At 33.4% G+C, this 24820-nt stretch overlaps 3 protein-coding genes across 4 annotated transcripts; 2 read left to right on the forward strand and 1 right to left on the reverse strand.

Annotated features, from left to right (window-relative positions):
- Positions 1 to 2231: 2231 nt before the first annotated feature.
- Positions 2232 to 3931, reverse strand: LOC107859739 (probable purine permease 4). The gene has a single exon (XM_016704830.2). The coding sequence runs from the start codon at positions 3917 to 3919 to the stop codon at positions 2465 to 2467; it is 1455 nt and encodes a 484-aa protein (XP_016560316.2). The 5' UTR covers positions 3920 to 3931; the 3' UTR covers positions 2232 to 2464.
- A 5781-nt stretch (positions 3932 to 9712) lies between these two features.
- Positions 9713 to 15460, forward strand: LOC107859740 (DNA replication licensing factor MCM6). The gene is made up of 18 exons (XM_016704831.2): positions 9713 to 9930; positions 10107 to 10259; positions 10336 to 10461; positions 10540 to 10702; positions 11112 to 11305; positions 11394 to 11589; positions 11782 to 11859; positions 12231 to 12460; positions 12541 to 12655; positions 13112 to 13186; positions 13280 to 13420; positions 13530 to 13733; positions 13821 to 13982; positions 14063 to 14118; positions 14254 to 14393; positions 14481 to 14606; positions 14868 to 14998; positions 15093 to 15460. The coding sequence occupies exons 1-18, from the start codon at positions 9848 to 9850 to the stop codon at positions 15219 to 15221; spliced, it is 2502 nt and encodes an 833-aa protein (XP_016560317.2). The 5' UTR covers positions 9713 to 9847; the 3' UTR covers positions 15222 to 15460.
- Positions 15461 to 18882: 3422 nt separating this feature from the next.
- Positions 18883 to 24526, forward strand: LOC107859741 (CTP synthase). Of its 2 annotated transcripts, none has more exons than XM_016704832.2 (22): positions 18883 to 19196; positions 19309 to 19447; positions 20040 to 20119; positions 20555 to 20641; positions 20753 to 20803; positions 20881 to 20998; positions 21081 to 21137; positions 21268 to 21332; positions 21419 to 21502; positions 21740 to 21790; positions 21903 to 21965; positions 22050 to 22096; positions 22222 to 22291; positions 22384 to 22446; positions 22730 to 22819; positions 22894 to 22932; positions 23048 to 23275; positions 23384 to 23469; positions 23581 to 23629; positions 23754 to 23834; positions 23915 to 24008; positions 24145 to 24526. In XM_016704832.2, the coding sequence occupies exons 2-22, from the start codon at positions 19330 to 19332 to the stop codon at positions 24324 to 24326; spliced, it is 1803 nt and encodes a 600-aa protein (XP_016560318.2). In that variant the 5' UTR covers positions 18883 to 19196; positions 19309 to 19329; the 3' UTR covers positions 24327 to 24526. The 2 variants fall into 2 exon arrangements, with proteins under 2 accessions (XP_016560318.2, XP_016560319.2); XM_016704833.2 differs by having other exon boundaries at positions 18889 to 19196; positions 21084 to 21137.
- The last annotated feature ends 294 nt before the right edge of the window (positions 24527 to 24820 follow it).

Genomic DNA, 24820 nt, shown 5'->3' on the forward strand with positions numbered 1-24820 from the left:
GAGAACTCGTTATGCTGGTGATAAGATCAATAAATTAAATTATATGCACCATCACTATTTTTCTCTGTGTTTGATATTAGTATTGGAGCTCCGACTAATTAGGATCGTTTATTGCATCGATCATTTAGAGGATAATGCTCCCAACAGAATTTTTCATACCCACGACTTAAACTCAAAACTTTTGATTAAGAATAGAGTAGTCCAATTACTACACTATAATCCAGTACATTATAATCTATGTTGGCATCACTATTTCTCTCTTGATTTTAATTTATTTACTCCCTCTTTTTAAAAATCCATGTCACATTTTTTATTTTCACGCTTCTTAAAAAATATTAACTAAGAGGTAATTGGTTAAATTACTCTCATTTATTAGTTACCTCTATTTAACAAGTACTTCTCTATTTTGCATCTTATTAATATCTTTCATATTTATGACTAAGTTAAAAGTGAAAACAAACAATTAATTATGTCTTGATTTTCTAAAATAACAAGTATTGTATAATACTCCCTTCATTTCGTTTTAGTTGGCCCTCTTTCTAAAAATTTTTATTTCAATTTAGTTGCCCCTTTTGATGAAATCAAGAGTATTTTGTTATGTTTTTTCAATACTACCCTCGACATTAAATGACTAAACAAAGTATATTCAGTCAAATTTATATTTTCAAAGCATAATGAATATGACTAATTTGGTAAAATAAACCCCTAATAAATGTTTTTTTAAGGGGAATGCCAAGTCAAAAAGGGTCAACTATTTTAAAACGGACGAAGTATTTTTTTTTTTGTAAGCATGACAAGAAGAGTCAAACCTCTCTATAGTGAGTTTGTCCGAAATTTCATAACAGCTATAGCGAGGTTTCGTTATATACATTGACATTTGATGCTCAGAACTCATATAACTGTTATAAATGAAAGTATGCAAAATTAGAAAAAGCGTGAATATCAAAAAGACAAACATTGATAGCGTTTTCTCATGAAATTATGAAATATTAATGTGCACTAATTAAATAGTTTTTTCATTTAAATTAGATATTCGTACTTTAAATTTACTGTGTACATGATATTAGTGATGATTAACATAAATATTTTGACATTTTATTCTCTACATAATATATTTCTTACAAAATGTTACAGTAATAAATAATCTTTTTTGGAGTAAAATACTTTCTCCGTTTCTAGATAGTTGTCATCATTTTTATTTGCACTCTCCTTAAGAAAAACATTAATTAAGTGTTAAATTGACTAAACTACGCTTATTTATTACTGCTCTTTATTTATTTGCCCTCTTTACTCGCTCTATCCATCTTTAATTGTTCACTAAAAATAGATATTCAATAATAATTATTTAATTTAAAAAGTTAAGAAATAATTTATTTATTTTTATTCATTTTAAGCTTAGGAATAAATATATTTTATTATCCAATGTATTATTTTAACTATTAAATTTATTATTTTTAAATCATAGTATGATAAAATTTTCCCTATCTTTTACCATTTCTAACACGTGTGTCAAACGGAGGGAGTAATTCTAAAACTTTCCCATGGCATACTTAATATAATAAAATTAAATGACATCATTTTGAATTTATAATTATAAAATTAAAAAATTATCTTTATTTTCTTTAAATATGTGTGAAGTATAAATCAATTTTAAACGGAGAATATATAACTTAAACTTAGTAAATAAAGATAAGAGCAAACATTTTGAATTTGGATGCTCTCCATTTTCAGTTGTCCATTTTTTCCAAGCTTTAGCTTGGAATGAGGATACATATTATTTTTTAAAAATTAATGAATTAGATTCAACTCACAAAAATAAAGTCTTAATCATCGTTAACATAATTAATTACTTCTATATATTTGCTCCAAAATATTTTTTCAATCCCATAGTCTTAGGATTGTAATAATATCTTGAAATTGTAACAATATAATTTACAATTAAAATTATGGGATTACAAAAATATTTTGAGAGCATATATATGAAAGCGATTAATTACATTATTTATATTTAGGACTTTGTTTAATTAAATCTCATCTATTAATTTTAAATTAGGAAAAATTCTTTTGGCCACAATTTGACCACAATGAAAAAAAGTTGCGTTCACACTATAAACTAGTTAAATTTTAGACATTATGGTAAAATCTAAAACAAGACTATGAAAGTTTTTCACAGCCAAGTTTGGACCAAAAAAACTGTGGTCATTCAAGCTAAAAGTTGGAAAAGTGAGAGAGAATGAAAATGGAGAGACAAATCCAAACATTTTCTGTGTCTTTTCGTCAAAAGCCTAAACACTTTAATCCTTACTTCTTCACTAATTAACCTGAATGAATACAAACACTTGTTATTAATCCCCATAGCAGTACCATAGATTAGGGTCATAAAACCAGCTCCAAAACACCCCTAAATCTAATAAAACAAAAACAAAAGTAGACAAAGAGAAATGTCACGTGATCAACATCAGCCTCAAGCGTTATGCGTTACAATTTCTTCTAGTTCCATCACCTTATTCGCTTCACCATCACTACTGTTCATCTTCTTCCCCTCTTTCGAATTTTCTGTCTGCTTCTCTTCTTCTTCCTCGTCTTCATTCTTGTCCTTCATTTTCGTATAAATGCCGTATATATACGAGCCGAATCCCCATACGCAAAGCAAAGTGGAGACTGCTTTGAGTCGGCCGAAATGATCCCCGTAAACTAATACTCCTCCCAGCACGTTTATCCCCATTAACGCTGTCATGCATACGCCTCCTGTTAACGATGTAGTCAAGAACACCATCCCTGCTGTACCCATGAAGCACAACTGCCACGTCACCACGTTAAACCACACCGTCAACCAGTACGCCTTCGGTCCCAAATCGAATACTTCTGTGCTCTCCGTCTTCATCTCTGTGAAACCACCGCCTGCTGCCATCCCCGCCGTGGCTAAAACCGTCGCTGCCATCTCCATAACCAGCTGCATTTCGACGACCATGGCGTAGCAGTGGACTTTTTTGTATATTTTCTCCATGATAGGGAGGTAAAGAGCGAATAACAAACCTGCACCTACTGTTGAGAAAAATCCTTTGAAGTACTTCGCCTTTGTTAAGCCTGTTGGCTTATCGTGACTCGAACCTAGGGCTAATAAGACAGAGCTGAGGGTGAGGAGGATGACGCAGTTCAAATTCGCGAATGTGATTTTCTGCTTGACGATAATGACAGAAGTGATGAGAGTGAAGGCTAACTGCGTTGACAGAACAAGAGAATTCGTCGAAACGGGGAGATAAGAATTCCCCCATGAGAAAAGAAGGTTGTTGACGCCCATGAAGAAACCTATGAGGATTGAGAGACACAGGATTCTAGGAGTGAAACCAGTAAACGGATTTCTGTTCGTGGAAATTTTGAAAAAGTAAATAGGGAAGATAAGAAGAGGAAAACCAGCACATTGTACCCAAGTGGAAACCCATCTACTGCCACCTTTGTGAATGAAGTAGAATTTTGAAAGCAGACTTGACGAAACGGAACCCAAGAAAAGACACATGTAGTTGATTCCCAGTAGAATCATGTAGCAACGCTTGCCACTTTCCTCATGCATTTGGGGTGATCTGATCATGTTGATCACTCTGCCACCTATGCTGTTGTTGTTGTTGCTGCACCAGTACATGATGATCTTCGACAGTACTTCTGATCTGCTAAAACATGCAAGGGAGTTCTCATCAGCTGTTGCCACCTGCTGTTGTTGTTGTTGTCGGTGTTGGTTAAGCGCTGGTGGTTGTCGAGCTGACAATTCCATTAATTTTCTAAAATTTGGAAGCGGCGGAGAAAAGATGGAAGAATGTGCGTTGTTTTTTGCGGTGTAATGTGAGTGTGACGGATGAGAGGAATGAGTAGCTATAGCAGAGTAGAGAGGGAGTAGTGAATTAATTAGCAAATGAAAAGACATGATGGGTTTATATTCTAAAACACTAGAGGAGTAATCTGTGTCAGCTCGACATTAACATATTTATTTTTCTTTTCAATTTTAATATGTTTAAATAAAATTTTTTAATAAAAGGATTGTATATGTTTTCTAGGATTCATTTGGAATTTAGCAAGAGTTCAACATATATTATTTTAATACGTATTTAGATAATTTAAGTTGTTAACTATTGTAATTTATAATATTTTTTTATGTAATTTTCAAATTAATATACATTATTTTTCTTATCCAAATTATCATGGCATTGATAGTCAATTATATTTTAAAAATAATTTAAGTTTTTAATTATTATAATTTATAATACTTTTCTTCTATTCCAATTTCAGTGACACTAATATAATTTCAAGAATCGATCAAACATTTTATATCTTTTAAATTTTTTAAGTTGTTAATTATTGAGATTTCTAGTATTTTTCATGTAATTTGTTTGAAATATATAACATATTAAATTGTTTTTAGATATTTTAAGTTGTTAACAATTGTAATTTATAATACTTTTTATTTAATTTTTAAATAATATATGCTACTCTCTTTGTCCAGAATTTTGTGTCGATGAAAGCCAATTATATTTTTTAAATAATGTAAATTTTCGATCATTGTGATTTATAATATTTTTCCTATCTCAACTTATGTGGCACAATGCTTAAATGATCATATCAATTAATTATGGGTGATATTGTAAAATCACGACTAAAACAGTTGAAGTAGAAATCAGTCAATTTTTTTTGGTTAATTATTGTTATTTACAGTACTTTTTATTTCATTTTCAACTAATATATGTTGCTTTATATCTTTTCCTGTCCCGTCCCAATTTATGTGGCACTAGTATATTTTATGTTGACATATCATTTTGTTATTTTTATTTTTCTAATACATAAATGACTTATAATAAGGAGTGATATAGTATAATTATTGTTTGAAAGATGAAAATTTAATTTAAAACATTCAGAGTTAATTTTGTATTTTATGTCTATTTTATTTTTCATTAAATATTATTTATTTCCTTAATACTTAGATGACTCATAATAATTAATTAAGAGCGATTGATTATATTATTACTATAAAAATTAATATAATTTTATCATATCCAATAGTAATCATCGATAATTCATCGGAATAGTATATTAATTAAATAAGGGATGCCATATTTGCATATCCATAATGTGATATTATTAAACATTATTGGATAGTGCATTATATTTATTTTTCATAATAATAAAATTTTACTATATATTTTTCTTTATTTCTTTTTAACTTGATACATATTGATCCAACACAAATTCTAAGAAATTATTCATTAGAAATTTATTTTATTAAATTAAATTTATTAATTTTGTACTTTAAAATTTTAAATTTAAGTTTAAATATTAGTATTTCTATATAAGGAAAAAATTATTTTAAAATTGAAATTTTCTAAAATAAATAAATAAATAAAAATATTATTTTTTATATAAAATTCAATTAAAATAATAAAATTGATTTACGTTAAATATTTAGTTGAAATTAATTAAGATAATTTTTTATTTTGTTATGATTTACGCTGCACCGATAAAATTTTGAGAGTTGAATAGAACTTTTATCTCTTTTTAAAAAAGTATTTTAACTTGTTAATTATTGTAATTTATAATAATTTTTACGTAATTATCAAATAATATATTTGCTCCTTGTATCCCAATTTATGTGGTTTCGATACAATTTTGAGAGTCAACTAAAATTTTTATATATCTCTTAAATATTTCAAGTTGTTAATTATTATAATTTGCAGTACTTTTTCTTTTATCTCAATTTATGTGGCATTGCTAAAATAATGAGAGTCGATAAAATTTTTATATGTCTTTTAAATATTTTAAATGATTAATTATTGTAATTTATGATAACAAATTAGTTTTGAACATGATAGCCAATTAAATACATAAAAAAAAATTACTTCCAATATATAGTTATGCTTAGTTAATATAAATTAATAGAATATATTAAGTATTTAAATCATTATGATGAAACAATAAAATTATTATATATTGGGGCATAATATATAATTAAATGAAAGTAATTATTATTTTTGGTAATTGCAAGAGATGATCAAAACCACCTCTTCTATAATATAAAAAAATCAATGTAGTAAAACTAATAAAAACCACTTTAAAGTAATTATTGATAAAGTGACTTTACTGGTAGCTTGACCATAAATTTGGAAAAATTAAAGAGTTTAAGTTGTCTGCGTCATTATATAAAATATTCTATACTGTAAGTTAATTTAATTTTGCTATGGCAGGTTACCCAATTATTTACATAGAAATTTAAAAAGAAAAAATTAAATAACTTTCAATAGCAATTCAAGTTTACCTAATAGTGTAGAATATTTTATACACTGACAGGTGCACAAAATTTAAATTCAAAATGAAATTAATGAAAAGTTAAATTACATTCTCGTGTTTTAAAGCAAAAGATAATTTATTAACTTTTAATTTGGTACTCACTTTATCCAATCAATGAATCAAACATTATCATCAATTAATACACAATTTATTTATTAAAGTACTCTTTATTTTTCACTCGTCGACCACACACGTTTTATAAATATTTGGCAAATAACCTAGATAGAGTATCATGTTAAACACACTTAACGAAGCAAAACGGGCACGAAACCGAGACCTTTTGGGCTTTGACTTGTCATAGGGGCACCGGTCGACGTACTTATAAATTAGGTCCAGTGATCGTGAATCATTCAATCAAATTATCTAAGTGAGGGTGTATTTATGAAGTATACGGACTTTGTTTATTACTTATGAACCTTGCTTCTATTCTCCATCAAATCAAAAGATATATGATCTCTAGAGTCATCAATATGGATTAGGCCGATTGCATCAGATCGGCTCAAGTCGTGATTTCATAGATTTAGACTATAAGTTATGAATCTATTTAAGAGCAGACTTTTTAGTTCGACTCGAATAAGTCTGTCGATCCATAATGTTTAAGCGATATGGACTAATTCGATCCACATATCAAATAAAATAGTAACTACAAAATAAAAATAAAGTTGAGTTCCACAAATAACCAGAAGAGTTTAAATTTAAAATCTACTTAAACCATCAGTTTAATGAATGAAACATTGTCAGCTTCTTCTTGTGTTCTATTTGATCTTTTGTTCTTATGATCTTGGGTTTTATTGTGATATATTTCAAGAAACTAGGTTTGTACTTCTATTTACCTAATTGTGTTGTAGCTCATTAATCTTTGGTTTGAGTATTAATATCTTTATTTGATCCGACTAGTATCACGTCAAAAGTTATCCAAGATCCCACAAGAAACATGTGTGGTATGTCTCAAGCACCCAAGAAATTTTCAATTTTATCTACATGCTTAGTAATATTACATTATCGGAATTAAGTTCGTTCTAGCATAACTTCAATACTCAAGTTAATTTGAGATTAAAATTTTATTTATTATTTAATTTCTACAATATCAAAAATTCACGATTTGTGAAGATGAGGTGGCGGTTGTTTGTAAGTCGACAGTCCTAGAAGCATGCATGCAAAAATAGGGGGCAAGGGGCGGCTCCTTCCTTAATCACAAGTTTTGAGTATGAAAAAATCTTTTTAGGGTGCGCTCCTCAAATAAGTTCTATGCAATTCAAATTCAAATTAATCAGATTTCAATATCAATCGCCGAATGAAAACAAAACAAACAAACAAAAAAATGATGAGGAGGGAGGAGACAGAGAGATTAAAGATATTAAAGATAGCTTCAGAGGTCTGAGAGGTACAAAACAGAAGGGAAAAAAGAGGGCAAATCATTTTACCCCAAATGAAATGGTTACATGTAGTACTTATATTTATTAGGCTGTGGATTAGCATTGACTAGTTCGTTGGTCTTCTCTTCTGCAATTTTACTGCTGCTTTTATCTCCTTATCACTTTTAAAACCCACATATTAATTTTCAGGAGTTGTCAGTTTGAAAATGTTTCTCTTCCTCTCACGACCATTTTTGCTGCTTTCACCTATTACTCCTTCCGGCCCATTTTATGTGATATCTTATATTTTTATAAAGCTTTGACTAATTCAAATTGTTATAGTACAAAGGTTATTACTCCCTCGATTTTAAAACATTGTCACGTTTCGCTTTTGAGAGTTAATTTGATTAATTTTACATATGTTTTTTTCTCCTCTTCACTTTTAAAGCCAATACATTTTCACCAATTGCCAGTTTGAATCCGTATATGACCTTTTTTCTGTTTTCATATCTATTACTTGATATTTCATATTTCTATTAAAGCTTTAATTAATTTAAATTGATATATTCTCTATCTTATTTTACGTGACGGTTTTTGACTTGATATAATGTTTAAGAAGAAAAAAAATTGACATTTTTTGGGAAGAACTAAAATAAAAATACTATCAAATAAGAGGAAAGGGATAGTAGAATCTTATTAAAAAAGAAAGAATTTTCTACTGAAACTCTTTTATAAACTAAACGTTAGAATTCAAAATCTCTCATTAAGAAAAACAAGTAATCGTATTCATCCGATAACATCTTACGTTGATATAATGTCCTTTCTGACCTACCTATAATCCTATATCTCACTCTTATGTATAGTCATCTTTCTATGCATTAATTCTATACAACTACTAACTTCGTGTTTCTACAAAAGAAGATCAGGACAAAACTGATTTTTATTACTTCTTTTAATTAGTAAAATGGGTCGAAATTGTTCATGTAAAATCACAAATATCTTGTTCTTTTTCCATTAATCTACAATATAAAGCTCTAATATAGGGTTGATTGTAAATTATAATCTAAATTTAAGAGTAGATTTGGATATGGGCATGTTGAGTTGCTCAATTAATTGCAAGGGCAAAGATATATACGCCTAGTTCGGTTTGAAATGTGACTATTTATCAGTTTTTTTTCCTAATATATTGCCACTCAAGATATTATTTGCACACGTAACCAATTTTCACCTTACCACTTAAGCTATATTCAACGTTTTCAACTTTTAATTTTTTAAAGGCAATGTTCCCGAGTGCTACTCCCAACCCAGTGACCATTTATCAAATACAGTATGAAATTAAATACTCCAATAAAGTCTTTATATTTATTGTAGAATGCGAGAAATAGGAACTAGCTACTATTAAGAATGAAGGTAGAAAATGTTTTATGTATCTTCAATTTGTGTCTACCTTCCTGGAAAATTTGCCTTAGCTTTGAGTTGTTTATGTTATTCTCATTCGTTGGCCTTGAATGATTTTTCTGCTTCCGGAAATTTTAATTATGCATGTCTCCTAACTTGTCCTTTTCTTCCAATTTTTTCATCAACATACCTTTTGTATACCTGTAAAGTAGAGTTTAGGGGGATAGAGTGCGTATAGAGTTTAGGGACTTGAGGTAAAGAGGATGTTTGCGGGAGCCTTGGGTCAAGACAAAAATGGAAGCCCAAGCTCCCCTATGCACTAAATTCGGAGAAAGGCCGAACCTCAAGTGTTTGTTATATACAATCTTACCCCTATATTTATGCAAGAGACTATTTTCACTACTTGAAGTTCAATCACATACTCACATATGTCAAACGCCTACAAAAGTGGCTAGACTTGAAATTTTTTTCAAACAGAGGCCATAGCTTAAATAGGGGTCCCAAAATTGGTTATCAGTGCACTTAACTTCAGAGTGCTTCTGGGCTTTGAATTACAGCTGGATCTTTGAAGACCTAATACGGCCCAAAAGCCCACATAACACTTGAGTGCAGGATTAACTTGGCGGGAACCCGAGAGCGGCGGCTATATCATTTTCCCGCCAAACCGTTCATCTTCTCCATATCTATTTTCCCTCTCTCTCTACACCATTCAATTTGTTTGTTGATCCTTCTCCCTCCTCTTTGAGCTATCAAAAAAAAGTAAAATGGACAGCTATGGCGGCGGTGGATACTACGTCGATGAGAAAGCCGTTCGTGTCGAAAACATCTTCTTGGAATTCCTCAAAAGGTTTGTTTCAATTTTCTTCTCTTTGAAATTGTTTTGACTATTTGATAGAGTACAGGTATACGCAGCGGAAACAAATAATTAGGATCACTTGCATGTAATGTAGACTATACATAATGAAAGATTTTACTCAAATATTTGTTCATTTTTCTTTCTGGATCTAATATTTATGCTATCAGTTTTCGAGTGGATGCGAACTCGCGTGAGCCGTTTTACGAGACGGAGATCGAAGCAATGAGACCTAATGAGTCCAACACTATGTTTATTGATTTCTCCCACGTTATGTGCTTCAATGATGTTCTTCAGAAAGCCATCTCCGATGAGTTTCTCAGGTTTTTTGCTTCTACTTTTGCTTTTTTTTTTCATTGTGTAATTTGAAAAATAAAGGCTCAAACTTTGATTTTCTAGGTTTGAATCCTATTTGAAAAATGCTTGCAAGAGATTCGTGATGGAGCTGAAGCCGACTTTCATAACTGATGATAACCCCAACAAGGACATCAACGTCGCCTTTTACAATCTTCCCCTGATTAAGAGGTTCACTTTCATTATAACCCTGCTCCCTTTTATGTGCTTGTAGTTAATTGATTAGCTAATTTGGGAAATTTTGCCCAGATTGAGAGAATTGACTACCGCAGAGATAGGGAAATTGGTGTCAGTAACTGGAGTGGTAACTCGTACCAGTGAGGTCCGACCAGAGCTTCTGCAGGGAACCTTTAAATGCTTGGACTGTGGAACTGTGATCAAGAATATTGAACAGCAATTCAAATATACCGAGGTTTAGTTTCCTGTTCACTAATTAGTGTCAATAAGATGACATTTTTATTGTTGTTGGTTCATGATTGTGTAGTATTTCCCCTTGTTACTTGTGGATGCTCTCAATTGTGGATGCTCTCATCTCTGGAGAGTATACCTTTTCTTTTTCTATTGCAAAGCGTAATGGAAACGTATATCTTGCTTTGATAAAGAATAGTAATCATCGGATCAACCAATAACACGATTTAAAAGCTCATAATTAACAGCATCACAAAGTTGGATATTCCCCGAGGTGACCAAGAATAGGCATTTGTGACCACACATTGATTTATCTAGTGATTACTCCTCCTTGTCTGCCATTTTTACTACTTGTTATAGTCTTTTTAATGTTTATTGCTTTTTCTTTAATCTTATTTATTATGTCTTTGTAGCCTATAATTTGCATGAATGCAACATGTCAAAACAAAGCAAGGTGGGCATTACTTAGACAGGAGAGCAAATTTGCAGACTGGCAAAGGGTTCGAATGCAGGAGACATCCAAGGAGATACCAGCAGGGTCCCTTCCAAGATCACTTGATGTCATTCTACGCCATGACATTGTGGAACAAGCCAGGGCAGGTGACATGTAAGTACAATCACTTTATACCACTAGAGTAGCCTAGTACATAACTTGGATATGATGCATTCTCATTAGTGTGTCTACTCTGTTACAGGGTCATATTTACTGGTAGCGTTGTGGTGATACCTGACATACTTTCACTTGCCTCACCTGGAGAGAGAGCTGAATGTCGCCGAGATGCATCTCAGCGAAAGAATGCCTCTGGCGGTCAAGAAGGTGTGAAGGGTCTTCGGGCATTGGGTGTCAGGGACCTCTCATATCGGTTAGCCTTTATTGCCAACTCAGTTCAGGTTAGTGACACTTTGGAATTAGTTAACTTCTATTTCTAACTGGCTCCCGATAAAGGAGCATCCCCTGCTGATTCCGTAATATAACCTATTTGATGTTTAATGAATGTACTATTTGTGTGCGAATGCAGTCCCTTCTTCTACTCTTTACTCGACATCTTACATACTGATATTGGATTCATCTCTCGTACCCAGATATGTGATGGCCGAAGGGACAATGACATCAGAAATAGGAGGAGAGATGTTGAAGAAGATGAGAATCCCCAGTTCACGGTTGGTCTGTCATTTGTGTTTTTCAGTTTTCATAAATCGAAAAATAAACTAGAGTATCTAGCTTATATTTCAGTCTGCATAGTTTCACAGTTTTTATATGGTTCATAAAACAATATAATTGGGTAGCTTCGTGCTCTAGAACTTGGGATATTTATCAACACATAGCAAAAATAATATAGAGATAGTCATATGTTTTGAGAGGGGAGGGGGAGAAAATGATTGTGGAATCACACTTAGTTAGACTCATCCGTAGTCCATGAGTATGTTACAATTGCATGGCAGTATGCAAGCTCCTTTTCTAGTAGTAATGTGCTTGTCAATGTTTTAAAACACTGAACTGACACAATTTTCGTCAATCACTCCATTGGCAGGCCGAAGAGCTAGAAGATATCCAACGAATGAGGAAAATTCCGGATTTTTTCAATAAGCTTGTTGAGAGTATTGCTCCAACCGTTTTTGGTCACTCAGATATCAAGAGGGCAATACTGCTCATGCTTTTGGGTGGTGTTCACAAGTTTACTCATGAAGGCATTAATTTAAGAGGGGACATCAATGTTTGCATTGTTGGGGATCCTAGCTGTGCAAAGTCTCAGTTCCTCAAGTGAGCTTTCTTCTCTTTCTAATTTCTTCAACTTGTCTCCTAGCAAATGGCTAACTTCTGCTACTTCATCTATTGCCTAGATACACAGCAGGTCTGGTTCCTCGATCTGTCTATACGTCAGGGAAATCCTCGTCTGCTGCTGGATTGACTGCAACAGTGGCCAAAGAACCTGAAACTGGAGAATTCTGTATTGAGGTAATATACAACTTTTTCTCCACTTTGTCACAAATGGGTAATTTGTTGAGCAAACTACAAATATGTAGATGCTTTGGGAAGTCTAAAAAGATGTCATCTGTGATAACATTGAACCAATTGCCTGAGACTGTTATCTGCACTCCTAGTGCATGAAGCTCATCTAGATTCTGATGTTGGCTTGATGAGAGTATTGATTTCCTAGAATCTAAACTATTAATATATTGGATTTATTTCATTCTGCTGTTAACTAATGTGAATAACTTGACTTTCTGGGGATGGGGTGGGGGTAAGAAGTCATTTCAAATTAATCTGGAAATGAGTTAAGTCTCTCTAGACAACTCTGCTGAGTTAATTCTTCTTCCATTTTTCTGTTCTTCATTTAATTTTCTTTTCAGTTTATTTTTGTTGTCTTAAATTCTATCCCATATCTTAATAAGTTTGTTTTATGCTTCTTAGGCTGGAGCACTGATGCTTGCAGACAATGGTATCTGTTGTATTGATGAATTTGACAAGATGGATGTTAGAGATCAGGTATTTACTCTTCGTGCCATCTCATTTCTTCAGCACTTCTGCTTACTTTCAGTAAGGTTAGCTCTGATACTGGAGATGTCTGCCTTCTTTAAGGTTGCCATTCATGAAGCAATGGAACAGCAGACAATAAGCATAACTAAAGCTGGTATACAAGCAACATTGAATGCCCGGACTTCAATTTTAGCTGCAGCCAACCCCACTGGTGGGCGATATGATAAGACCAAACCTCTTAAGGTGACTACTGTTCTTGCTACTAATGCTTCCTCCTGATGGGGTTTGTCTTCATTCTTACATGTTCCATTTGTCATGTGTATTTGTCTAATAATGGTGTTTTTTTGTACAGTATAATGTAGCACTGCCTCCTGCCATCCTTTCAAGGTTTGATCTGGTATATGTTATGATTGATGATCCTGATGATCAAACAGACTATAATATTGCTCATCACATAGTGAGGGTTCACCAAAAGAGGGAAAATCCAGTTGACCCTCCTTTTAGCACTGCGCAAGTGAAGCGATACATAATGTATGCGAAAACACTGAAACCTAAGGTCTGTGATTCATATTTCTCTATCAATGTTATGTTAGATTCTGCTATATGCTTGCTGTTGTATTGAAAAGAAATTTGTATTACGCAGCTATCTACAGAAGCTAGAGAGTTGTTGGTTGATTCATATGTTGCTTTACGTCGAGATGACACTGCTCCGGGGAGTAGAGTTGCCTATCGCATGACTGTAAGACAGCTGGAAGCGTTGATCAGACTTTCGGAGGCTATTGCTCGAAGTCATTTAGATATTCAGGTGCAGGAAGTGCTGAATTTTCCTGTTGGTTTTTTAGTAAATCATTGTATATATGAACTCAACTGTGTATTTTCGGATAGGTGCAACCACGTCATGTACAAATTGCAAGGAGATTGTTGAAGACGTCGATAATTAGGTACAAGGAAATGCTTAGTACCTCTCAGTGAATTTTTGAGAAGATGTTAAAACTGGACACATGCACCAAATGGCTATGAACAAAAATAGGCATACAATTTATGTAGATAAATGGACAATTCAACTTTTTATGCAGTGTGGAGTCAAGTGAAATTGATCTATCTGAGTTCCAAGATGGGAATCGTGAAGACGATGTTGGTGATACTGAAAATGGTACTGGTCAAGGGGAAAATCAACCAACTGAAGCTCCGGCTGAGTCGGTATCTGGGAATGCAGGTATGCAATATTCAATTGGTTGTTTTTAGGATCTTATTTTCATAATGCAGAGATTTCTTGGATGTTGATTTGGTTATCCATGTGTAGAAAATGCCACTGGAACCACAAGCAAGCAAGGAAAGAAGCTAGTCATCACTGATGAATATTTCCAGAGAGTTACCCGTGCTCTCATTCTGCGACTGAGACAGCATGAAGAGACTGTAACGCAAGACGGTAAATTAGCATAGACAAAATTTACAGTGTTTTGTTTAGAGTTGCTAGCACAAATTGAATTCAAATTCTAAAATGCTTGTTTCGTGTGAAATGACACGAGGGAAAGAATGATATAAGGAAACAACGAATAAGACCAGTAGGATCAAGTAATAAAATCTTGAAAAGCACTGATTTGCTAGTGGAGAATACAGTTGTGATCCGAGACAATACATTTTTCTTTTGTTGAATATGGGATGCTCATAACCATTTTCACACTCGCAGGGACTGGGTTAGCTGGAATGAGGCAGAAAGATCTTATACAATGGTACATTAGTCAGCAGAATGATAAGAATAGCTACAGCTCCATGGAAGAGGCAGCAGCTGAAGTTGCGAAAGTGAAAGCTATTATAGAGGTAACACTCGGATATTTATGCAGTATTATGGTGGTCTTGATTAATATTTTTCTTATGCTCAACTGTTATTTGGACCATATGTATGTTGTGACAGAGCTTGATACGAAGAGAAGGCCATTTGATAGTCGTGGATGACGGTAGACAAGCAGGCGAGGATGGTGGAAGGCAACCATCCAGAAATGATAGGATTTTGGCAGTGGCTCCCAATTATGTTGTAGATTGATTTGGAATTCTTGTGAAAAAGAGGGAAAATTGGACCGTCTGAGCTCAATTACGCGGGCCTTAAAAGTCACTCAAGTCACTTGATGTACTACTATAGGAGGCTAACTGGTTTATGTTAAATTAATCGTTGTACTTGAGTTTGAGAATGTGAAGTTATCAAGCCTATCTGTACTAGTATTATTATTTGTGTTTGTCTATGCTTCTTTACTAAGTATCAATTGAGGAAGTATTCAGTATTCATGAAGCTGAAATGATGCAATTTTAATTCTGGACATTTCAAAATCCAACTCACTCATGAGTTGCCTTGAAATAAGAAATGAGTTACTGTATATTTCCTTTTCAACATAAGATATCGTCTACTTAATTTAGGCAGACAACTAGTCGTGTCATTTCTTTTTTCTTTAATAGTGTTAAAGAGAGACTGGTACAACGTGGTGCATCATGAGGAGTAGAAATTAAGAATAACACAAAGGATTTGATGCCGACTTAAAACGAAGATCGGTTTGAAGATGACGAAAGAGATTTTCAAAGACTGATATAAAGTCTTGTGTCGGTACTGTTTTGTAATGAGGAGAAAATGGTTGTTAGGATCTCAAGAAAAGACTTGTGAATACGTTTTATCTTTGCGTACGTGTGGTTCCTTTCGATTGGAGTCAATACATTATCTGAATCAAATGAGTCAGTAAATTGACGCCGAAAGTGGAAAACTGAGTAGTAGTAGCGACTTTTGGGAGCGTGATTATAGCAATGGGATTTTACCACTTTGAATTCTCCACCTAACAAGAAACGTAAAACATTGTCAATTTCAATTTTTGCTGAGTTGGAGACATGTGTGAAAAGTTTGGATAAGGCTGGATATTCTTGACCAAATATTATATTATTCCCTTCCTTTTCTTTTATTTTTATTTTCTATGTTGAAAAATCAAGCAAATTTATTGTATCTTCTTTCAATATTGCCTTTTCTATCGACTTAGCGTTTGCTCACAAATTTTAAATTAAATTACTTTTAAACTAATTTCAAGTTTCAGAAATCAATTTAGATAAGTTTTTGATACTTCTACTCATAAAATTTTAAATATTATATCTCAAATAAAATGTATATTTAAATACAATAATCCCAACATCAAAATCTATGACAACACATGACAAAGAATTAATGATGATTTGTCAAGGCCATGTCATGTCTAGTCAGTAAAGAATAAAGGACTGGCTAAAAATAAATAAATTTGTCAATGCTAAAAAATAATTGTACTACATTCATCTCATTTTATATATCGTTATTTAACTGAACACGAAATTTAAGAAATAAGTGAGGATTTTATAAAGTTTATAAAATTATTTCTTTTAAAGTTATTTTAATGTTTATTTTTTTATTGTATTTTTTTAATAAGTAGGATCCACTAAGAATAAAATGGAAATGATGTAATTAAATAGTTATCAAATAAAAAAAGTGACATTTTTTTGGGGACGAATTGAAAAAAACGACGACACATAAAATGGAACGAAGGAAGTACTAATATTTTCAGTTTTGAAAGACGAGCGGGGACAAAAGTGAGTTGTTTGAACGGCAAGCATCCTTCACTTTCAACCCAAAAATTATGCGCTTTTTTTAAAAAAAATAAAATAAAACTTATATGTTCGAGATACTAAGAAATCAAATCTCCCGAGTATAAAGAAAAGAGAAAGAAGAGTAAAAAAAATCCTCTCTTTTACCGTGACATATTAATACAACTAGGTGGTTTAGCCGTGCTACGCGCAGACCCAATATTGATACTTAAAAATTTTACGATATGTGTAATTTTAGCATTTAATTAAGACCTTCATTTATTTAGTTGATAATTTAAGTTGTTAATATGACATTCATAAGATTTCGAAAGTCAATCAAATATTTTATATTTAAAATTTTTTTAGTTGTTAATTATTGTCGTTAATATATTTTTTTTACGTATTTTTGGGAAATATATAACAAATTAATAAAAAAAAATTGGTATTTTAAGTTGTTAACTATGACAATTTATAGTACTTTTTATGTAATTTATAAATAATATATTTTTTTTGAATGTATAACAGATTAATTATTTTTTACATATTTTATGTTGTTATCTATTGTAATTTATAATATCTTTTTGACATTGTAATTTATTATTTTAAGTTGTTAGCTAATTTATGTTTCAAGTATCTCGGGTCTATGATTCGGGGGAACGGTGAGAATGACGAGGATGTCTCCCACCGTATTGGGGCAGAATGGATGAAGTGGAAGCTCGCCTCGGGGGTGTTGTGTGATAAAAAGGTGTCGCCCAAGCTTAAAGGTAAATTCTACATGGTGGCAGTTCATCCGACCATATTGTATGGAACGGAGTATGGTCAATCAAGAACTCTCACATTCAAAGATTAAAGGTGGCGTAAATGCGGATGTTGCGTTAGGTGTTCGGGCTTACTAGAGGTGATAGAGTTCAGAATGAAACTATTCGGAAAAAGGTTGGAGTGACTTCGGTGGAGGATAAGATGCGAGAAGTGTGATTGAGATGTTTCGGTTACGTGATGAGAAGGGGCACGGATGCCCCGGTTCGTAGGAGTAAGAGGCCAGCGTTGGATGGTTTCAGGCGGGGTAGGGGTAGGCCGAAAAAAATACTTGAGAGGGGTGATTAGGCGGGACATAGAGCAGTTAGAGCTCACTGAGGACATGACCCTAGATAGGAAGATCTGGAGGACGCGAATTAGGATAGAAGGCTAGCGCCAACTTGGGTCGTTGGGGTAGGGCATTACTTAGTCAGGTATTATTCTTGTTATGTCACCTTGTTGCATGCTTTATTACGAATGTGTTGACTATTCTTTGTTTATTATTTCTTGTGGATGGCGTATTTATGTCTTGTCATCTTGTTACATGCTTTATTACGGATTTGATTATTACTCCTTGTCTTGAGCCGGGGGTCTATCGAAAACAACCTTTCTACTTCTCCGAAGATAGTGGTATGGACTGCGTACATCTTATCCCAAAACCTCACTATGTAGGAATACACTGGATTTGTTGTTGTTGTTGTTAGCTAATTTATAATACTCCCCTTGTTTAATTTTTTGTGACATTGATAGTTAATTATATTTTAAAAATAATTTAAGTTTTAAATTATTATGATTTATAACAATTTTTTTCTATTTCAATTTAAGCGACACTGATATAATTTTGATAGCAATCAAATACCACGATTGAAGCAGCAAAGTAGGCATGTCTTAAATGACTCATAACAACTAATTAAAAGTGATGTTATAAAATTACTTATGAAAAAAGGCTAAGTAGACCTCATATAAGATGTCAAACTAATTCAAAATATTATTGAGGTAATTTATTATTTTATATTTTTTTTTATTAAATATTATTAATTTTTTAATATTTAAATGACCTCTAATAATTAATTAGGGGTGATATAGTAAAATTACGATTGAAGTAGACTTGTTATAAATATCTATTTTATTTTTTATTAAATATTATTAATTTTTTTTAATATTTAAATATTATATAATAATTAATTAGAAATGATCTAAGAAAATTATGAAGCAAGCAGACAAGTGACAAGCTAACATGATAACAGAGTGGAGTGTGCTTGATAAGCTCCGCTCCCACGAATATATTTCGCCATACTTTAAAATAGATAATTGATGTGCTTCATAAATACACATCAAATTATATAGTTATATTTCATAATCAGGATGTAACTAATGTATGATAAAAAAAAGTCTGAAAAAAGGAAAAAAAGAAAAAGAAAAAAGAGCGTTTTTTGAAAGAGAATAGGGGGAAGGGAACCCTCTCTTTGGCCCTTGCCGTTATAATACATAAATCCATAAAGCCGCCATCGCTTCTTATTTCATACCTAACAAAGTTTCCGCCATCTCTCCTACCATTCTTCCCTTCGTTCTCTTCTTTATCATCATATAAAGCAATTTGTTCAGCTGATACTTTTATCAAATCCACTTTTATTTGGTAAGTTAATTAATTGTTATATGTATAATGGCGGGTACAGTTTGTTTGTTTTATTAGAGTTTTTTTTTGCATTTTCTGCTGTTGTTATTTAGTGTTGTCTTTTCGCTCGTAGGACTGAAGAGGTGGAGTAGAGATGAAGTATGTTTTGGTAACTGGTGGAGTTGTTAGTGGGCTTGGCAAAGGAGTTACTGCTAGTAGTATTGGTCTCATCCTCAAGGCTTGTGGTCTTCGTGTTACTTCCATTAAGATTGGTTCGTACCTGCTCTTTCTATGTATACGTTGATTCCTATGTATACTGCCGGTTGGTATTTTGTAGAGTGGGAGAGATAGTTATAGAAGAATATGATGTGTTTTTTTTTTTTGTAAGATGGAAAATGTTTATTGTTACAAGAATTTGAGTAGTTTTATTGCTCAATTGCAGAAGGAAAAAAGAATTTTGTTTCTTGTTTATGTGAAAGGGAAGTGGGATTTTGCTTTTGCCCTCAGTGTACGAGCTAAGAAACATAAATAAGCATTATTTTCTTTTTTGTAAGTTGGTTAGATTTTCAGCATTTTCTTTTTTGTAAGTTGGTTAGATTTTCAGCATTTTCTTCATGAAAAACCATATACTACCCCACCCCCAATTGTATTGATTATTTTGTTAACATAATGGTGGTACAAGTGTGCATTTCTTGTTGAACCATTACTTCTTACCAGTTATGAAATACTTTTTTTTGTTTCTTTTTTTTTGTTATTTATAATTTTTGACAAGAATATTTCCCTTTTTTGTTCGTTGCTATGAAGTTATATTAACTGCCAGACTATGTATCTATCCTCCTTTTTCACCCGATTGCTCTTGGTCAGATCCTTACTTGAACACTGATGCTGGAACAATGTCACCATTCGAGCATGGAGAAGTATTTGTCTTGGATGATGGTGGAGAGGTTAGCCAAGATTCTTTCGTATTAGCAATTCTTTAATGCTTGTTTGCATGCTGAAAAAGATTTTTATTTCATCTTCCCTATAGATGTCTGTAGAGGTGACATGAGATGGTTAGAAACGGAACAAGTTCTTATAACTTTAAACATATTTATGTGATTTCTTGCGGTGTGGAATTTCTAGACGTAACCCAAACATGTTAATTTTCTAATGGCGGGTCAATACTCTGATAATGTTACCCTTAGATATTGTTTTTCATTGAGGGGCAAAACTTCCAGAGTTCACAAATTTGGTGGGAGGTTGCTCTGTTTAATTATTGTTGTATCACTTCTATATATAGGGACAAACAGCATTATCGATTAGCAGGCAGGAAGGATAAAGTGGAAGTTTTTGTGTTGATACCAATAGGATCATGGCTTTATTTTCTTTGATTTTGTTAGGTGGACCTGGATCTTGGTAACTACGAGCGTTTTCTAGATATTAAGTTGACACGTGACAACAATATAACTACTGGAAAAATTTACCAGGTATGTTGTCAAAAATCTGAAATTTTTCCCTATGAAATTATCTGTTCTTGCAATGAAATCCATGAATGGGAAATGTTAAGCGTGAGAATCTGCTTCAATTTTTGTTTTCAGTCCGTTCTTGATAAGGAGAGGAAAGGAGATTATTTAGGGAAGACTGTTCAGGTTTGTCGCTCGTCCAGAATCCAGAGTACATTTTCATCTACCTTTAGTTACACTCTTACTAACTGCCACTTGTTTAGGTTGTCCCTCACATTACAGATGCCATTCAAGAGTGGATTGAACGTGTGGCTGTTATACCAGTGGATGGAGAGGATAGTCCAGCTGACGTTTGTGTCATAGAACTGGGTGGAACTATCGGTATGCTTAATGTGATGTTTGACAGGGGACACAATAAGTTGTTTGTGGATCTGCTTTCTCTAAGTAACTGACCTTGGTGCAGGAGATATTGAATCTATGCCATTTATTGAAGCTTTAGGACAATTCTCATATCGTGTAGGTAAGGTTGCCAGACCAAGTTTAAATTCTTGACATCACGCATAATTAATTTTGTGCCTTATGAAAAGGAAATGCAACTGTTAGCTCACTACTTTAATGCAACCAACGTCTTTCTATTTTTTACTTCTTAGGTGCTGGAAATTTTTGCTTGATACATGTCAGCCTTGTGCCGGTCTTAAATGTAGTTGGTGAGCAGGTAGCTTTTAATCAAAGTATATTTATATTAATCTTTCCTACTAAGCAACTAGTAATTTGAGTACTTAAGCTCTTTTTTGTATTCAGAAAACAAAGCCAACTCAACACAGCGTTAGGGGTTTGAGAAGCCTGGGACTGGCTCCAAATATTTTAGCCTGCCGGAGCACAATGGTCCTTTCTCTCTCTCTCTCTCTCTCTCTCTCTCTCTCTCTCTCTCTCTCTTATATCTATCTATATATATATACTAGTTGCTCAAATGTCTGTGTGTCTGCTGTTGTTTTTTTGTGTGTCTTTTCATCATCTTTCTATCTATGTGTATGTTTAGGTTTATCTTTATACCATTATCAAAGCATATATATGTTTCGTTTTGTCAAGTTCATCTTTTGAAGTTCGTTTTTTCTCATTCAGGGACTCGACGATAATGTGAAGGAGAAACTCTCCCGTTTTTGCCATGTTCCGGTAATTGTTTTTCTTTTTTTTACAATCTGTATCTGTAGTCTTTACACTCCTAAATTTAATATTTGGCCACCAAATTCCATGGTTCTGAAGTTCTGTGTACCTTGGTTTCCAGATTGATAACATCATCAGTCTTCACGATGTCTTGAACATTTGGCGCGTTCCTTTGATTTTAAGAGTGAGCAGCGGTCGTACTTTATTTTGATGTATTTGCATAAATTCACTGAGTTTTAAGAAAAATTACTTTTCTTTGTTGGATCAGGATCAGAAAGCCCATGAATCAATTCTGAGGGTCCTGAACCTTAAAGGGTTAGCCTGATGAACTCCAGTCCAAATGTCTTTCTTTTCTGTTATGTACATTGATGGCAAGTTTTATGTATAAATCATTTTGTGACATTTGTGTATGGTAAAATATTTGGTTTTGTCATTCATAGAGTTGCTCGGGAGCCCGTCTTTGGAGAATGGACATCTCGGACTGAACTTTGCGACAGACTACATGAGCCAGTAGGTCCTAGGGCATGTAATTAATTTTCTTTTCCTTTTGGAGTTTAGCTTTCTTATTTCCTAAAACCTTCCATAATTTGCCATCCATACAGGTTAGAGTTGCCATGGTGGGGAAGTACACAGGACTTTCAGATTCGTATCTTTCTGTACTGAAGGTGATATCTCATCTATACTTTTCTCAAGTCAAATATAGAGATCAACTGGCTTTTTTTAACCTGCACTTATCTACTCATGTGATAGTTGTTGGGCTTATGTGGTTAGCCCCTCAAACGCTTTCCAGCAAAGAATAATCAACACATATCCTTTGCTAATGCCTTCTCATTTTGTTCGTGTTACTCCTTTTAGGCGATTGCTGTAGTCATAGATTTATTTTAAATTCATATTTTTTCGCTTCTAGCGTTAATAACCATCTGTTTTATATATTATTTGTCCTTTCAGGCCCTTTTGCATTCCTCTGTAGCTTGCCGCAGGAAACTCTTTGTAGATTGGGTTCCAGCCAGTGACCTCGAAGACGAAACTGCCATAGAGGTATTTTATGTCCATATTTGTTTTGCTGCTTTATATTTTTTATATCGAAAGCTGACTGTTATTTCCAATTGCAGAATCCTGAAAATTATAGAACTGCGTGGAATTTGCTGAAGGTTCGTATGGTCTAATTTCTCAACATTATATGATAGTCAAACTAACTCTTTAGCACCCCTACTTAATCTTCTGTGTATGCTTGTGACTTTTTCTGACAAAGTTATCTGTTAATAGGGGGCGGATGCTATACTAGTTCCTGGAGGATTTGGCGATAGAGGTGTGGAGGGTAAAATACTTGCTGCCAAATATGCCCGTGAAAACAGGATTCCTTTCCTTGGCATATGTCTAGGCATGCAAATTGCTGTTATCGATTATGCTAGATCCATTCTTGGGTTGCAACATGCGAACAGTACAGAGTTTGATCCCAACACTCAGAATCCTTGTGTAATTTTTATGCCAGAGGTTAAATTCTGATACTTCCACTTCATCATGAGTTTGCCTCATGATTTTCCTGTGTTTTAGGTCTCATTTTTGTAGCAGCTGTATTAATCTGTTATACCATGTTCACAGGGTTCAAAAACACATATGGGCGGTACCATGCGTCTTGGTTCAAGAAGAACATATTTTCAAGTCAAAGATTCTAAATCTGCAAAGCTGTAAGTACATCCTTTCCTCCAACCACACTTCATTGGCTATATCTTGATCTGAAGCCATTCTGATGGATTTCTATTTATATTATTGAGTTGCTAAACTATATGTTGTCTCAGATATGGCAACCGGAGCTTTGTAGATGAGAGGCACCGTCATAGATATGAGGTTCAACACTTATTTTTTTCATTAAGTTTGGAACTACGGTGTAACTGTCGTACTCTTTGGTGGACCATAAGATGTGATATCTTTAGTAGACACGCATGTTAAAAGCTTGTCTTGTATCATGTAGGTGAATCCTGATATGGTGCAGCAATTTGAAGATGCTGGCCTTTCTTTCACTGGCAAAGATAAAAGTGGTCGCCGCATGGAGGTGAACCTTTGTATAATTGAACTATGAAGTCATGATAGATAGTTGCATATTATTGGTTTAATTTTCTATTTCCTCTACAGATTGTTGAGCTGCCTAACCATCCTTACTTTATCGGCGTTCAATTTCATCCTGAATTTAAATCACGTCCAGGAAACCCATCTGCTGTGTTCTTAGGTACTTGTCCCTACGTTATACTTCATTCATAGCCAGCTGAACAACTCATGCTTGCATGTGGACTTGCATTTTCAGATATGTGTGGCTGGCTTCTAGCTGATCCGTAAAAATAAGTTGCATCTTTTCTCTGAAACAGGGCTTATAGCAGCGGCATGTGGGCAGCTCGAATCTCTTTTGAAGAAGGGGGGTGTAGCAATGAATCGTGGATTTAGCAATGGCACATCAGGTGAAAAATTGCATCGAAATGGAAATGCAACAAATCTTTCCAATGGATCTTTAGATGGGATTTATAGCAACGGGAATGGTATACATGTCTAAGGAATTTAGGAAACAGTAAAAACCATTCGGGTCTATGGCCTTGTGAGCTTTCATCAATCAAATTTTGCTAGTGCCTTTCATCCGGTCGATATGTATAGGCGTATAGAGCTGGATTCCGGTCTTTTTGACGGAGTTGTAGTGGCACCAAGTTAATCTAGGCTTTCCGTTTTTGAATGATAAAAACAACTCTTTGATCATAATTTCCCGTATTTATACTGCGTCCGACATGAAATTGTGTGATTGATTGTTCCTTTCGTTCGAATGAACAAGGCAATCCAAAGGGATAAGTTGGTTAATTGACCTGTAATTACTTTTAGTAGCGAATCAACTTTTAATTTGATTATTGTATGGTTATGCTGGTGACTAGAAAACAATTGAGAAAATCATGACCTAGATTCCAACTCGACCCACTCAAAATTCCCACTCTAGTTCTGGTATATTAGGAATGCTTAAACTTGACACAAGGTATGAGGCACATATGGAAAATAAAATAA

The sequence above is a fragment of the Capsicum annuum genome, chromosome 2, assembly GCF_002878395.1.
Source record: "Capsicum annuum cultivar UCD-10X-F1 chromosome 2, UCD10Xv1.1, whole genome shotgun sequence".
Classification (NCBI taxonomy): domain Eukaryota; kingdom Viridiplantae; phylum Streptophyta; class Magnoliopsida; order Solanales; family Solanaceae; genus Capsicum; species Capsicum annuum.